Raw genomic sequence first — 18,113 nt, 5'->3', positions numbered from 1 at the left:
GACAACATGCTTTTTTCGTAGCATACTTATGCGGACGGGCTAGATGTCTGGCTCTGCCATCACGCTATCACTTTAGAACACACTAATAACTAAATTGCTAACGCGGAATGACAAAATAAATGCAATCCTTTCAATAGCAACAATGTTTTTAAAATTAAATTAATAGTTCAAGCCCGCCGGAGCTCAGTTGCAACTTAAAAAATTGAAACTGCAGAACTAACAAGTTGTTTAAAACTTGACTGCAGCTCTAAAACTATTTCAAAGCAAAGTACATAGCATTACGCTCTTAACCCACTGTCAGCCGTAAAGTAGGAAACGGGTGAGCATCAAGTCAAGCAGCTTGTAAGAGCAAAAGCAAATCTTTAAATAAAAAAAGTGCTGCGGTGTTCGCTGCAGCCGCAAAAACAACAATTAACAGAAACTTAAAAATGGAGAGCAGCGCGAGTCTCGAGCTGGCAGGCAGTCGCTTAGAATCAAGCACCAGAAACAATGGCAAATAAGGCGAGCCAGCAGACAATGACAGTGCTCAAAAGCGCCATGACTTACAACAATAACAACTACAGCAACAACAAGAACAACATGAATGTGACAGCCACAATGCGAATGAGTACAAAAACCACAGCTGAACAATTTGAAATCAACAGCTGTGTGTTAAGCGCGCTGGTTAAGACAAAAGCGACAGAGGAAAGCACAGGAGAAAACTGAAAGAATGTAAAGGAAGGGAAAGAAGAAAAGTTTAAGTAGCAACTCTGCAAATTGTTTTTCTCATTGTTGCTGTCATTTGTGTGGTGGTTGTTGTTGTTGTTGCTGTTGTTGTTGCTCTTGAAAAATAGGCTAGGCAATACAAAAGTGGGCGGAAATCACAAAGTAATAAATAAATTTCCTGCTCTTTTGCTGTTTTATGTTTGCTGCTTTCTCAACAAACTGTTATTTTCTCCCTTCCTTATTTTTTTTTTTTATATATTTGTGGCGACCTCTGCTGCTATCAGGCTGCTGTTGTTTATTGTTTTTTGTTGCCTAACGCTTCATTAACTTTTTGGCTTTTAATATACTTGCGTACGAAAAAATTTCGACCGCTCTGTTGTCACTCAGTCAGGCGTGTTGCTCAATGACTGCCAGCGTTGCTAGCATCAAGGATGTGGGCAGGACCTGCGTAGAAATTGGAAAACATTTCTTCTTTTGTTTTGTTGCTGTGTTTTTTTCGGTTTGTTTTCATTTTTGGGGCGCGCGAAAAAGGGCTATAAAATAAATAAATAGCATACAAGTAGAAAAAAGAATTGCGAATGTGTCGGTCGTCTGCTAAAAATGGCCGTCGTGCTTTCGTTTTCGGGCACTTTTTCCAGGGCTCAAGAAACCGCACCCAGAACCAATATAGTTACAGGAATTTATTCCGAAATTGGTTGCATTATAAATATTGAAAAAAATACATAAACCTACATCAGATTGAGGTTTACTAGAATAACTAATTAAATATCATTTCATACATAGTATGGTAGGAGAGAAACTGAATAAGTTTCCGTCTATATATATCTATATACATATATATAATATATCTTTTTATAAAAAAGAATTGATACTCTTGTCAACCAACAAAAATAAATAAATTAAATGGCGTAAGCTGTAATATTTTACAAATATAATCGGAACATCAACATGTAAGCAACACTATGGAAGGGACGCTGCCAAACGAATATGCATGTTGCTTTGTGGTTTCAAGAAAATCTCTAGCTCGCTAATAAAAGCATATATACAAAATGTGCTCGCTTTTTTGTTAGTAAAAAATAAACTTGTTCTCCATTAGCACGAAAATCTTCATAAACGCCCAAATTTTATAATGAAAACATTATTCATGCACCATGCATGATGCCAACGTTTCCTTTTCCCAAAGCAGCTCTAAAGATTGAGCGGTCATGGTTTAATTAGGCTAAGTAATGAATTAAAATGCAGTGTTGGTGTAAGCCTCTGACAAATCTTGATATTTTGTCAGCCCTGGATTTGTTAATATCTGTGTGTTTTTTTCCCTGGTAACATACCCAGGGGCGCACAGACATCCAACGTGTTTGCTTGTTTGTTTGTATGCTGTGCATTTTGTGTTTATCCGTGAAACATTTTTTTAGCACACACGCACACAACCGCAAAATCATGTTGTAAGCCATGTTAGCCCCCCCTCCACCCACACAAACAAACACACACACACACACAAACCCATAAATAAACACGCACATAGATGTGCGTCTGCAGCTATTTCTAGCGCCCCTTTTCCGTCACGACTGGGTATGCGAGTATATGTGTGTTTATATGTATGCATGTATGTGTGTGCGTGCATATAAGCTTGTATGTGTGTGTGTCTGCTTATGTATGTTATTTTAACAGCAATTTTAATGAAGCGCGAAACCGTTGAAATACAATTTGTAAGGAGAGGCAAAGCCTGGATAGAAACGGCGTTGAAATGTGGAGCGCGCTGCTTAACAGTAAATACAAAATGGCGGAGCTGCGCATTTTAAATCTCGCCCGTCGTTCTTCTTCTTCTTTCACCCGCACATTTGTACAAGTTAATTAAAAAGGGGTTTCAAATGTGCGTGCTCATAATAAAGACTCATAAATTAGGAAACTGCTGGCAGCGCAAATGAATTGAAAAGATTTTTCCTAATGTGTTTTGAAATATTTTCAAATGATTTCAAGCTGTGAAGAGTAATTCAGACAAAATAAATAATAATGATGTGGTTAGCAGTGAGGGCATTTGTTAGTTTCATTCCACTCTTATGTTATTTGATAAATAAAACGTTTTTGTTGCTTTGCCATCACTTGATGTTTTTCAAAAACACCCAATTGCCCATGCCAGCCATTAGAATGTGAAGTACTTATGTAAGAGAGAAGCTTCTAGTAAACAGATTAGCGCACTAAGTGCCGTTTATTTGGATTAAATATCAATTTCACTCAACAATTAGTTTTAATTGCTGGCAATTATTGTTCGCTTAGTTGTCAGAATTGTTTTCAACCAAATTGAATTTGAATTAACCATTCTTCTCTACAGTAAGAATTTGGTATTCTTCTTAAATTCTATAGTTCATGAAAGGGTTTAAATAAGTATATCAATATTCTTAAGAAGTGACTAGCGGATTGATTGCACTTGAAAATAAGTTATACTTTAACGTTTTTAAACCATGAATTTACAAGTGAAAAAATAATTACCACTCATAAAAAAGAGTGACATGTTTTACAGCGCCTCGAAAATTTGGTTTAATATACGCATGTTTTGTTGAATACGCTATGCCATACGCTATTAGTCTTATTACTTTTTTACATCTTGTATAGAAATGTTGACGCCTCAACGTCACTTAGTCGCCTGCCATTTTGATTATTAAAAGTGCTTGAATCTTTAATGATACGCAGCTGCTTACACGTGCCGCCATTGCTGTCTAGGTCTTCTACAGTAGCTGCCATATGTAATTGGCTAGGCAATATGCTTTAATACCATCATAGTACCTTCTAAACAGATGGACAAATCTTAGCTAAAATGAACATATTATGAACCTTTTGAGATAAGCAAAAAAAGTAGTAACCAAAACGTAGTCATCTTTAAAAAATATAGGAAAGGGGTTTATATAGCTAGAAATGCAGCTGCACTAGAAGTGTGCGCATTCATGGCAACGTCCGACTTTTCAAAAAGTTGTGCAGCTAATAAAAATAGAAATTGTTGGAAATGTATATTATAAAAAAAATAAACAAAATGAGTGGCTACAACTAAATGCAAACATATCTGTGCATTCCCATTCAACGAATAAAATAAAAAGGAAGGAGAGAACATTTCTCTTATTTGTTAGCAAAACTTCTTTGGTTTGAGCTTCATTTTTCAACTTTGTCTATACAGTGAAAACTATTTTCCGCGCTGCTTGTATTATATGGGACATATGTACATATTTAGCAGTAGTATGTGATTGCTTAAGTCTAACAAAACTCAGACAGTTGCATGGCATTTCTGTGTGGAAAAGATATACAATTGTAAGATCGGATGCTCTTAATACCTTAGTAATGCCAGCAAAAATTGTACGTAAAGAGTTCAGCTTAGTGTCTGTAAATACTATGGGAATGGAATGTATTAGGAGTGTTTTATTTCAAACGATTTAATACCTACTTAGCTGCTAAATTAAATAAACATCATGCCTATTACCCATTAGTCAATCAATTATGGACTTTAAGCAGCATTTTATATTGAAGGGATCCAAAAAATTAGAGTTAAAGAAATAACACCACATATTACATGTGAGCTTATTCCCCAACTGCATTTGGAGGTTCATTTTGGCATTATTTTTGCACATGATGCTTTGCTTTTGAGTTACAATTAAACAATAATTAGATTAGTTAATACCACAAAGCTTTATTTACAACAAAATAGGCCGGCAATTAATCTTATTTCTTATCTTCTTGTGTGAGTTACAAATAGGATTAGAGTTGTATAGAAATTTACTTACGTATACGTAATACTCAGCAACTCATTCAACTACATACACGTACTCGACTGATTCGTTCAGTGTACGAGTGCTTGCTGCATACTTTGCGGGCTCATCAAAGTCGTTCACACTGCAGTGAGTGCATCTATCCAGTGGCTGTTTTGTTGCTGTTGTGGTTTCTATGTTTGTGCTATAAAAACAAAAACAACAATAGCTAGTGGCTGCTGTTGGTTTGGTTGTTGTTGTTGTTGTTGCTGTTGCCTACTGCTTAGGTAAATATTTATACAAGTTAATAGCCAGAAGCGTTGAAAGCCTTTTCATCAGCGGCTGTCTGTGGCTTTTGTAGGCCCTGAAGGCAGCGCCAACAACAAACGACAACAACAACAATAAGAGGAGCTGCCAATGTGAAATGCTCGTCACTGCTGCGGGCTTTACCTTTAAAAGTGTTCGCCTGAGCCGAGCTCAGCACCTGCTCACCCATAAACTCGTATGCACAATATACTTCCACTTTGTGCACTTCCGCCTGCCTACAAATAGTCGAGCACGCGCTGGGCTTTTACAAAATGGCGCGTGCATTTACGACATGTGTAAACAACAAAAGCAACACTAACAGCAACAACACATAACACACACAAAGGCAACAAAGTGCCGCACAATATGATGCATCGTTGAGTTTGAATTCGAAGTGGCATCAAAAAAGAAGAAAAACAAGATAGAACGCTACAGTCGAGCAAGCCCGACAGTAAAATAGCCTGTACTCTCCACAAAAAAGAAAAATTAAAAAAAAAAATTTTTTAAAAAAAATTAAATTATTAAAAAAAATTAATGAATTAATTAATTAAATTAAATTAGAATATATGTTTATGTTTAGTTTTAACAGCATACATTTACATCACGTACCTATGCGTGTTTATATGCGTGTATGTATGCAGCACAAAGTTGAACCAAAGCAGCAACAACAACAACAGCTGCGGGCAGCGCTGCCGACAGAGGCAGCGCATGAGCAGCGATTTTACTTATGGCTATAACTTTCTTCAGAATTGACCTATCATGATGAAATTTGTCACACGGACACATTAGTACTAACTGGATGTACCTACCAAAATTGATTTCAAAATTCCGAGAATTACGGAAGTTATAAGAAAAAACACGAATTGCGGGGGAGTGGGGGGGTGCATCGAAAAAAAACTCAAACTCGTACTTTCTCGGTCTTAGGAGAATATGGAAACCAAGTTTGGTTATTCTAGCTCTTATACTTTCTGAGATCCTTGCGTTCATACGGACAGACGGACAGACGGACAGACGGACAGACAGACGGACAGACGGACGGACGGACAAGGCTATATCGACTCGGCTTCTCATCCTGATCAAGAATATATATACTTTGTGGGGTCTGCCACGCCTCCTTCTGTGTGTTACATACATGCGCACAAAACTAGTATAGCCTTTCACCCTTTGGGTACAGGCTATAAAAAGGAACAAGCCGTCGCCATTGCCATTGCTCTGCGGCCGAAGTGGTCCACGGCTGCAGGCAGCCCCAGTACCAGCATCAGCGCTACCAGCAGCAGTAACAACAACAACAACCGCAACTTTCGCATTCGCAGCATCCACGACAACGTCACCGTTTTTGCGCATTTTCACGCGATTAGCGCTGATGGCACAAAAATCGATATGGCCGCAATGTCAATGCACAATGGCTGAAATAGGAGAGGAGCCAAGCAAAAGGGGCCTCAAAAACAAAGGGAATTCGTCCATTGGGTAGCATAAAGACAGAACGACTGCTAAATACACTGCTCCCAGTTCGCTCGAAGTTTAGCCATGCATGAAATCTTTCGCAAAATGCTGTTTTGAGATGATGTTTCTTAATGGCTTTATTGGTGTATAGTATGCCCCCCTCCCCTCCCCTCCCCTCTATGCATAATGGTTAAGTGGTTTTCTGCGATTGCTTAAAATTAATTTTAATATGAATTTTATACACTTTCGCTTTACAAACTTTTCCCTTGCTTTGCAAGCAGCAGTTTCAAACAGTTTCGTTTTAAATTATGCTGAATCGAAATCTGTAAATGCTCTTTGATTGAGTTGTGGGGTGTTCTATTGTCCACTTTTTAAACACTTATAGCTCAATTGTTTTTCCAAATTTAAAACTTTTATCAATATCCAAATTCCATAATTTGCGTGTAATCGATGTTGGCCTTAAAAGTCCTTTCGAATAACATGAAAGCCAAGCAATGCAAACATAAGTTTTTTCGCCCACCACCCCTATTTTGAAGTCAACTATCAAACTTTTTGTACAGGATGCGGCCTGACACTTGAAATTTGTCCTTATTTGAATGGTTTGGTTGCCCATCTCTTTCATTTTCGGAGCTTCCTTGTAATGGACGGATAATTGTACAGACAATTCGTTGTTTTATTCAATAATATACAGTCCGCTTAAGGGGATACTTTATACTTACTTTATACACTGATCGAATATTTTAGTAAAAGTGTCCGCCGAAGAGAGTGTCCAGATAAAAGAGGTGTCCGTTATGGGAGTTTTCACTGTAATACATTTAATATAGAAATGGAGTAATACAAGTACTATGGAATTAGCTATCGAAATTGAAATTATTTTTTGACCCTTCAAATGCCTTCTGCATAAAAGTTTATTTTCTAGGTGTAGAATTTAATTGCAAATTAGTTATATATTAGGGTACGTTATCATCGGCACAGATGTTTGTTTGCAGTCAGCAGGTGTCTGGCAAATATTTTATTTTATTATGTTACTTGATTAGAATGAGTCTGCAGAATGGGTCAGGCCTCAGCGAGTGTTCTGGTCAGTCTGTTTGTGTAGTTTTTTGATAAATTTAGCATGATGATGCATTTTAGATTCGTTTTAGTGCTAAACTGCATTATTATAGATGACAATTCGTAGATGCAACCATAATTTTAAATCATATAAAGGGCCCTAATTAACTAAAACTATTCAAAACATATTTAGGCATGCTAATAAGTACCTCCATTCTAAATAAACTTATTAATTGTTAATTGTTATTGTTATCTTAAAAAAATGCAAAGTTTTAATTTATTCTCAAAAGCAAAATTCGTCGCAAACTGTCCAACCAAAATGAAAAAGAAAGAAAGAACTATTGTCAGAAATGTGTTTTTAGCTGCTTAAGTGAATAAATTAAGAATTTGCATGCAAAAGAGTTAATTTGCTTGTTTTCAATTAAACATTCATGTTCATTAAGGGACGTTTGGTTAATATATGCTAGACTTTTTAAAGCAGGACTTTTTATTAGGTGGCTTAAATATCGACATCACAGAGGGCACTTCACTAGTAGAGTCAAACAAATGGATTTATGTTAGTCGTTGAGCCCATTGGCCCACTATGCATTAAGTTTGGCAAAAAAAAAAAGAAAAATGAAAAAATGGTGCCATAAAATGGCGACGTGTCTGCAAAGCATTTAGCGTGCTTAGCATAGATGATACGTGGAAGGGCAACACAACCAAACACATCCAAACACATCCAAACACATCCAAACACACCCAAACAGACCCAGACACACTCTTCAGAACTCATATTGAGTGCGCATTTGAAGGCAGTTATTGGGTTAAGTGCGTTGCACTCTAATTCTAGTTGATGTCGTCGAAGTGTGTGCTTTTGATTTTGCATAATTTCAAATTTTTTGAACAAGAAAAGGTGATGGCAATTCTCCTCGCCTCCATGCGACAAGTCGAGCGTTGCTGAAAATAATTTGTGTCTCGATCTCGCCTACCCTACTAATCCCGACTGTTGTCCTTCGCTAAGCCTTTGTTTACATTTTTTACCAATTCCATTGCTGGCTCGCCTGCTTCCTTTTGTGGCACATTTCGTTTGTCCTGTTTGCTTATCTTATTGTGTTGGCAGTTTTCATAACCGACGTCCATGGCCATTTTCCGGCTAATGATCAAAGGGATGCTTGGCATCGGGCTGGTTTTCATTTTTTGTTTTTTTCTGTTTTTATTTTTGTTTTGCAAACCAGTGCCTCGTCTAGGTGTTTGTTGTTGTCGTTGTTATTGCTTTTGTTGCTACTGTGTCTCGTATATACAGCCTTCCCTCATCTAGATTTCGTGTTGGCAGCCATAACAATGTAATCGAGTGTACACAATGCGATAAAGTCGAATTGCTGGCACTTAATACTGCCAGCGCAAGAGCAGCAGAAAAAAGAAAAATCCGAAAAAATCGGAAAAAAATGTGCCGGCAAATTGGCCAACGTCGCGGTTTTTTTTTTCATCTCCGTCCTGTTCGTCCTGCTCTCAGCTTCGTAATGAAGTGCAAATGCTGAGTTACAGTTGTGGTCATAGGCATCATAACTGTAATTGGACTTATATATGGTCACAGAGGCTGCTACTGTTGTTGTTGTTGCTTCTGCCGCCGCTGGCAAGTTAATTAAAGGCACGAGCATAAAATTTTGTTGCATGCCAGCTGGTGAACAAAAAAAAGTGAATATAAAAAATATGTACAGTGCCAATCACATAAAAACAACACTAATCGTTTACCATCATTGATCGAATTAGCCATCAGCAGAAGCAACGTTGTGTCAACAAAACAAAATGTATTCCAATTACATACTAGATCGTACTTGGGCTTTGCAATAATGATTGGTTTTATTTCCCAAAAAGGTTCAAATCAAGTTTAATGCAATTTTTTATACTTTTCTATTACAAAATCGAAAAAACAGCTTGTTTAAAAATTTCAGTGCTTAAAATAAATATAAAATGCACAATAAACAATTCAATAATATAAAAAGCTTCTAAAATTAGCCCCAAATGATTAATAGACTTAAATACAATGAGTTTTCTAGATAAAATTTGAAATAAGCCACAATAACTTGACTTCAACCACAAAGAGCTTTTTAAATGCTAATTCAAAGTTTTCGAGTTTTAAATAAATTAACCTCTTATTTACTTTTTGAAATACAAGTATGACAAATCCATTAATTGTAAACTCTTGAAAAGTTTTTAAATAAATAAACAATTTGTTATATAATAAGATAGTGTGCGATATATAAGTATTGTTCGTATTGTTCCTATTATTTGGAATAATTTTGCAATCTTCCACTATTGCAATCTGAACTATTGTTTGCTTGCTTCTAAGGGCTACCATCAATCGACTTACCCTTCAACTAATTACCTGTTGTTATTTCTTAACATTTCAAAATGTTTGTTTACACAAAACAGTTCTGCTTCATTTGCAAATATAATTGTTTAAAATGACAATTATCTGTCTGTGGCTTTTAAATTGTTTTCCACTGTAACAATTGTTACTGTCCGCACATTAAGCGCTCCTTCACACTCTCTTCCTCACACCTTTATTTAGTGCGATATTTTTTTGTTTTGGTTTAAAATGGTTTTCAATTATGCTTTGCACTCATGCCTGAACTAAAAACTACAACGCTCGAGCGCACCTGTGCATGCGCTTCATTACGCACGGTTGCGCATTTGGCGGCAGCTTATTGGGGGTTCCCCTGCTCGCTGGATTCCACGGCCCCGCCATGGCCAACTGCATATTTTGCGCCATTTGGGGCATTATGAATTCGCCAATGGATCATTTATAACTGTAGCTGCGTGAATTTTCTCTTGCCTGCTTTTGACACTTAACAGTTTTCGGTCTATAGTTTGGTCGCCAGTTTGTCAAATTTGAATATGTAGGTGAGCATAAATGCAATGAATATAAAACTTTGATGGCTTAAAATAATTACGCATACGCCACATGTGCATCAGCGTAATGGAATGTCATGAATTTTGATGGTTGAATTTAATTAAAGGCAGCAAATGTCGCAGCTATATATAAAGTAGTTAATTCAGTCGCAAAACGTGCATGGAATGGACGTGAATTTACATAAATGAAGAAGGTGGCAACTGAAGGGTTTGAGATGAGCACGACTTGCATGGTCGATATCATTTGGTCTGTTGATTTAGCATAAATATTCATTTACAGAGGATGGCTCTACACTAGTATAGGTATGCTTTTCGATATCAATTCAATATAAACGAGCTAAGAAGCTACATACATATGTAAACGGGTATACCATTAAGTATGTCTAACAATAAGAATTTATTCCTCCATGGTTATGGGCTGCGAACTACCAGTAGTTATCTAAAAGTGCTAGACAGGAAACAAATTTGATTCTCTTTTTCCACATCCGAACCCTTTTTTACGATTTCGAAACGATTCTATACTATATGTGTAATGGAACGGAAATTAACCCGGCATGCTAAAGATGGCATACTTTTAGGCTGAACCTTTTGACTTTGTTGCACGTAAAATTGTTTCAACAAATTAGTTTCTCAGTTTTGTTGATAAATTTATTTTATGACATCAGCACATCCAGCGCATCCTTTATCGAGCCATTTAGTACACTATGATAAGACAGATAAGTTTCTGGCAAACAAATTGAAATTCGTATAGTTGATTTTTTTGAAATGTAATGAAAATATATTCAAAATGTTGTCCAACGGCATCAGATCACACGATGTTGCTTGTTTTTTGAAAGACAGTTCGTTGATTTTATTGAACAATTGGTTAACATTACCTGAACTCTTTATTGTTAATTAATAATAGAAAAACACAAATACTATATAAAGAATTTTTATTATTAATCGATTTTCCTAGAGTCTAGAGGAAGATTTATGCCATTTAATTGGTTTTTATAAAATCTATTTTATTCCATTTTTGATCAGTTAGAGCCATTTCTTCTACTATACACACATATCCGTCTACGAAGGTAGAATTCAAATTCTGTCTTGAAATTATTTAAAAAGTAGTTTTTTCAAAAGCAATCCAACAATTAAATATAAGTTTTCGCTTGATTTGAAATGAACTTTTTTTTATAAGACGGTATTTTGCAAACGAAATTTGCTTTACAAATAAAACATTTCTGTAAAACAAGTAATACTCTGTGAGTTTAATTGAATACTTTTACCAATTTTATTTTACATTTTCGCCTTCTGATATTATGATTAAAGCAACATTCCTTCTAATGCGATTATTGGCTGTTTCACTTTTACTTCCACTTACAAATTGGCTCTAACAACATTCTACGAAACAAATGCACTTAAAGTCTGCTGCCAAGCGCAAGCACCCCCCTCCCGACTTACTGCTCCATAAATAAATCAACTGGTCTTTGCAATCTATATAGTAGTTACTGTGCGTGTTCTATTTACTCTGGAAGCTCAGCATTTTCCAGGAGTAATATAAAAAGAAAAGCAATTTATTGCCGTTCTAAAAATGAAATACAAATTTTAAATAAATTGCAAACAAATGCGCTTATTCAATTCCACAACAACCAACAACAATGGCAAGAGGGGACAGCAACAACAAGCATGGGAAAAACCGAAGCAAAACTTTTGCAGCAACCGCAGAGCACTTGACACGCTCAGCTGCTGTCCAATGTAATGGACAACTTTGCACAGACAAGGACGAACAGACGAAAGGATGGACTCTCCCATATCTCTCCGCGTGTTTGTGTATGTGTGCGTGTGCATGTGTGTGTGTGTGCTTAGAGTTGTGTGACCAAATCCCCCAGCAATGCATGTTTTTGCACTGCTCCTGCCACTGTAGCTACTAAAAGGATAACAGCTAAAACAAAAGCGTAAAAAGGAATTGCCAATAAATGCAAATAAATTTGAGCTTATTTCTGTTAGATGGGCGGGTAAGTTCTTTGTTATTCCTGCTTTGTGTACTTTATGCAAAAGTAATCAATATTTTTCAGTCCGTCTTAGCAAGAGTTATGGGATGTGGGTGCTGACTGTTGTGCAGGATAAGTAAAATAATGACATTGAGTTCAAAATGTTCCATAAACTAAGCGTCATAAAAAACCGCAAGTAGCACATAAAGGCATTCCGTGAGATCAGCTTAAACTAGAAATTAAATCCATGGGTGTTTTCAACTTTTGTTCTGGTTGAAATGTTTGCTTTCTAGTCTGCTGACTTCAATTTATTGTAGTGGCTTATTTATTTCAATAAAAACACAGGCCTTAAACTCTTGGAAATTATAGGATTGATTATGTAGAGTTCGTTTTGAACGTTAGTTTACAAGTTCAGCTACGAACTTTTTAAAATTTCAGAAGTTCAGATCCAATCCAGCTTCAAAGTGTCAGACATATCTAAAACGATTTCTATTGTCGTGCTGATTATGAATATACGATTCCGATATATTGCTTTCAAAATGTTGTGTTCCATTACTGTTTTCTTCCGAGTTTTTCTCAAAAAATGTCTAGCAATTTAGTTTTAAAACTACTGTTATCTCAAATTTATTTCAAATGTATTTATGTTTAGAAAAAGGAAAATGGAGAAACAATATAAAACATGAAACCATATACTAATACATATTTATAGAGTATCCAATGAATGTGTGCGTTGATTTTTCTGAATAAAACTAGGGCTTATTTGACACTTAGGAGTTCTTCTGGGCCACCTTGACGACGACGCTCTTCACTTCGGTGTAGTTGGATAGGGCGTATTCGCCATTTTCACGTCCGTGGCCGGACATCTTGTAGCCACCGAAGGGCGTCTGGGCGGCGAGGGCATTGTATGTGTTCACCCAGACGGTGCCAGCACGCAGACCACCCACAATGTAGTTTGCCTTGTCGATGTCCTTTGTGAAGACGGCCGCTGCCAGGCCATATTCCGAATTATTGGCACGCTCAATAACCTCATCCAGCTTCTTGAAGCGTATCAACTGTTGGACGGGTCCGAAGATTTCTTCACGGGCAATGGTCATGTTGTCCTGGACATCGGCAAAGACCGTGGGCTGCACAAAGTAGCCGGGCAGGTTCTCTGGACGACTGCCGCCCGCCACCAGCTTGGCACCCTGTTGCTTGCCGGTCTGTATCAGACCCAAAATTTTCTCCATTTGCTCCTCATTCACCTGAGGTCCCTGCTCAGTGTTCAGGTCGAAGGGGTCGCCCACAGTACGCTTCTTGGCCCGCTCGGCACTGCGCTCCACAAACTCATCGTAGATCTTGTCCTCCACAAAGGTGCGTGAGCCGGCACAGCAGCATTGACCCATGTTGAAGAAGAGACCGAAATGTGAGGTTTCCACAGCATAGTCCAGGTCCGAATCGGCGAGCACAATGTTGGGTGACTTGCCACCCAGCTCCAGGGTGACGCGCTTCAGATTGGTGTTGCCAGAGGCCAGTTGAATGAGTTTACCAACATCGGTGGAGCCGGTGAAGGCAACCTTATCGACGTCCGAGTGACCGGACAGTTCGGCTCCGGCATCTCCAAAACCGGGGACCACGTTCACAACACCCGCGGGAAAACCGGCCTCCTTTACCAGCTGTGCAATGTAGAGGGCAGTCAAGCTAGTTTGCTCAGCTGGCTTCAGCACAATCGTGTTGCCAGTGGCCAGAGCTGGACCCAGCTTCCAGGCCATCATCAAAATGGGGAAGTTCCAGGGAATAATTTGACCGCACACGCCCACGGGTTCGTGACGTGTGTAGGCGAAGAAATCGCCATCCATGGGAAGGGTCTTGCCGTGATTCTTGTCGGCCCAGCCGGCAAAATAACGCAAATTCTTAATAGCCATGGGCAAATCCACATTATAGGACATGCTGTAGGGTTTGCCATTATCCAGAGTTTCCAAGCTCTGCATATATAGGTTTTATATAAGTGAGCAGGAGCTTCAATGATTAAGTGGTTAATGGTTATACTTACAGCCAAGTAGACCTGATCGCGTTCCATCAGATCAGCCAAACGGTAGAGTAGACGACCGCGATCTGAAGCATCCAAACGTCTCCAGGGCGAGCCAAGTCTGTTGAATGACAATTTGAAGATTATGACAAAAACATTAGAAGAAATTATTATTATTGCAAGGGAATGCATTCATTTTAGGTAATGGTGACATCAAAGGGTTTTATATTTTGCTCTCAACCAAAATCCAGCTCTAATACCATTCCTCGATATATATATATATTTATATTTTTAAACTTGTTGTATATCCAAGTCTAAAGGTAAGCGACAACGGACAATAGCGTCGTAAAGCTACAAAAAAGAACAATCAGGGAAAATCTTTCGACAAAACCGGATTTTTTATTAAAATTTTAAATAAATCCGAAACTGGATGTTAAAATCTAATAAAAAATTGGTTTACTAGTTGATTTTTCTTGAGCTTCCTCCCTCATATAATGAGACATATTTAAAGTTGTAACTTTATTGCAATATGTGTAAATAAATACATACTTATAATATGGATTATTATTACTTCTCCAAAAAGTTAGGATTGTTTCACTTTTTGGAGAAGTAATAATATAATATTGTAATGAATAAAAAAAAATGGTATACGAACTTCTTGAATTACCTTACCACCTAGGGATTATGTTCCTATTGCATTTATTATTAATGTGTTTAACTCACTTGAACGCATCTCGAGCTGCCTTCACTGCAACATCAATATCTTCCTTGCCGGCTGCCTGCACCTCGGCAATCGACTGCTCCGTTGTGGGATTAATGGTGACAAAGGTCTTGCCTGACTTGCTCTTGTGCCATTCATTGTTGATAAAAAGCTGCAACACATATGGAAAAACAATGTCAATAAAGTATTGATAAACACAAAGCTTCCACAAAACATAAATATTTGCCGACGCTCATTTGACATGCTATCGCACACCTTCTCTACACTCGTATACGTTTTCGATTAAACGAGTATGAGCATCTATTTGATTAGCACTTTGTATTTATTGATTGTTGCGTTTTTACTGTTTATTTAAAAAGATCGCGAGAATTTCGTCAGCTGTTATCAATAAGTTTTTGTGCTGGGCCGGCCAGCAAATTAGATTTAGCTGTGACGTCTATTTATATAAACAATAATAAATTTGTGTTTGTTCGAAAAAGTTTATTTCACAACTAAATTCTTGCTTATCATCGTGACTTGCAAGAATTATGTATATATTTCGGAATGAGGAACGAAACTTTCCGCTAGACTCGCTGGCTCACGATTTTGCATAAGTCCATGCAAACGGGGCGTGTAATGTCTACCAGTTGTCTGCGGACTGATGAGCGTTTCAATGGATTTGTCATGATGCCTATCAGTTGGCGATGCCTATATTTCTACAGAATAAGGTTGAAAAGCACGTGTTTAAGATGGGATGTTTCTTAAATTCGTAGAAAGCATTCTACAAACTCAATGCCTCTCAGTGTAAGATTGTGAAGGATGTTAACTTTAGAATTCCTATGCAGATGTACTATTGTGAGACGCAATAAGCTCTGGCTTGTTTACATACATATGTATTTACATATATATGCTTATCAATGCGATACAAATGAATTAGCAGAAACAAAATTATAGCGAAAAATGAGTAATTTTATGGATGCCTTGCGTTCGTTATACATTTGTTCCTTAAACACGTGTATAACTGTTTACATTTTAAAATCAGTCAGTTTTCAAACTGACCTCGCTTGAAACTTAACTGCGCACACCTCTAAAAATTCGCAGAGAAACTTACAAAATTGTAGAATTTATGCAAATTAACTAAACAAGAGCATTAAAAGCAACGACAGCGACCGCAAAAATGGCGAGTGCTTTGTATATAAATTGCTTTATCTGTTAGCAACAGCCCAGCACATCGCGCCTCTCTTCCTCTCTGTTGCATAACAGCGCCAAAATGACGTCGGCAGCAGCGGCTGCGGCAGTGACAGCAAAAACAATAACAGCAACAACCGGCGCCCATTTGTCGGTCGCGCGTGAGCGTAGAACTTGCTTGAGGTCTTTGCATTGATTCCGCAATGCGCTACTATCGGCAGTTTGTATATAAATACATATGTACATACATATATTATGCGCACGTTATCAAAGGAATGTGCACATAAAGCACTAATAAACATTAGCAATGACTTTGAGAGAGCAGAACAAGGTTAAAAGTGAAAATCTAAATTATGTACCACTTATAATAAAGTTATGTGCAAGTTACAGCTCAACAAGGAGTCGCGAAGACCAGTTCTTAAAAACAAACGGCACTTTTTGCAGCTTTTGTTTTGCCTCTACATTTTGTTTCCCCTGTTTGCTGTTCTTTTCCCTGCGTTTTTTGTTCGTTGCCTCTTTCTTGTCTTCCTTGTGTTTGTCATCAACTTTGGCAAATTAAACGATAAGGCAGTCTGACAGCCGCGTTGTTTTGAGGTTCTCAAGGACAAATCACATTCGAAATTGAAATACGTACATACATACACATGTATGCAAACATAATTGTGTGTACCTGCCTACCTGAGAAGCGTGTCAAATTTGAACAAGCTCTCACATATCGAGAATGCTAGTTGAGCCATGCAGAGAAAACTTTTAGCGAGTAGAAAAGAAAGTCGCGCGACTCTTAAATGCTCTATAGCCGCCACTCCTTTCCAAAAGTCCTTCAACTTAATAGCACTAGTTGCTTCTATGAATCAATTAAAAATATATGTATGCATATAATTTGACGAACAGATGGACATCGTCATTTGAATTTGTTCCGTCAATGTATGTATGTTTTTCCTTCTGGGTGTTCCAAACTTACATTTCAAAAACAATTTACAATTTTCAATGATGGATGTAAAAATAAATACACAAGTGCTCTTTGCTCTTTACACGATAACATAAGGTTTATTATATGCTTGTACTTACCCCGGTGTACAGTATATTGGGTTGGGTCTGTGGCTGCGGCAACGCCGAGTAATTTGCAACGGCAGCGGCAAAATTTTTGCTGTTTGCACGCAACAGGGCGCTGGACTTCAGAATTCGCAACATATTTGGAAATTTAAATTGAATGTCAATTGGAATCTAATAGAAATTACTAATAACTGTTCCTTGTTCGAGCAAAGACCTGCAGCGAAGAGAAGAACGCGTGCTAATTGCGTAGCAGCCGACAAGCAACTGAAAAGATGCCCGAAAGCTTTAGCTTCAAGTGGTGGGCTTACAAAAAAGCTATTTTTTTGTTGTTGCACTACTTATAATATAGAAATCAACGAGTGTTTTTGTTATTGCTTTGAAATGGCGAGTGTGAGGCAGCGAGAGAGGGCATGAAAGAGAGCGACTGTTAACGATAATGTTGTGTGATTTCTACTGTAACATACAGGGCGGGAGGGGACTAATGTACTGATAGAAGATTAGGCCGCTTTTGAAATTAAATATTTTCATTCATATACATTTATATTTAGTTTCAAAAATTTGAATTTAACAAAAAAATAGGTATTTCTATTTTTTTTTTTTAAATAAATGTATTGCTAAGAAATGAAATGCAACATAATAAAATAAACTAAAATAAAATTAGTTTTGAAAAGTTAAAGTAATTTTACGGATAAAACTATTTCTACAATTTAAAATTTATTTGTAGTAGCTTCTGTTTAAATTAATGAAGTTGTTTGTTAGAATTTTTGGTTTTTATTTCGAATAAAATAACTTGGGTAACTTTTGTATACTCTCTCCTACAGTAATTAAATTCAATATAGTTATACACAAAAATGGGGTAGCTTTATTAAGTAGGGCACCAATTTTAATATTCCATCCATTTATTGGGTCAATTCTTTGTACACAAATATTTATTTTTTTCTTATTTATAAAAGCTAGCGAAGATCTCGACATATCTTCGCTAGCCTCTGGAAGATTATTATATTATGTAGTTTTCATATAAATGATATAACTGGGAAAGAGTTCCTGTTAGAAATGTTTGCACATTG

General features: G+C 37.2%; 2 protein-coding genes across 2 annotated transcripts in view; one reads left to right on the top strand and one right to left on the bottom strand.

Moving 5' to 3' along the window:
* The window catches only part of LOC115626574 (potassium voltage-gated channel protein Shaw), a 59,857-nt gene that overhangs the window by 8,828 nt on the left and 32,916 nt on the right, over window positions 1-18,113 (top strand). The window lies entirely within an intron of this gene.
* LOC115626571 (aldehyde dehydrogenase, mitochondrial) lies at window positions 12,695-17,268 on the bottom strand. Its single transcript, XM_030521950.1, has 4 exons — window positions 17,062-17,268; window positions 14,829-14,977; window positions 14,130-14,226; window positions 12,695-14,061 (listed from the first exon to the last, which is right to left on the bottom strand). Exons 1-4 carry the CDS (start codon window positions 17,182-17,184, stop codon window positions 12,868-12,870), a joined length of 1,563 nt encoding a protein of 520 aa, XP_030377810.1. The 5' UTR covers window positions 17,185-17,268; the 3' UTR covers window positions 12,695-12,867.

This window comes from Scaptodrosophila lebanonensis, unplaced genomic scaffold (assembly GCF_003285725.1).
Source record: "Scaptodrosophila lebanonensis strain 11010-0011.00,11010-0021.00 unplaced genomic scaffold, SlebRS2 tig00000085-arrow-pilon, whole genome shotgun sequence".
Taxonomy (NCBI): Eukaryota; Metazoa; Arthropoda; class Insecta; order Diptera; family Drosophilidae; genus Scaptodrosophila; species Scaptodrosophila lebanonensis.
This window is presented reverse-complemented; position numbering and strand designations above follow the sequence as displayed.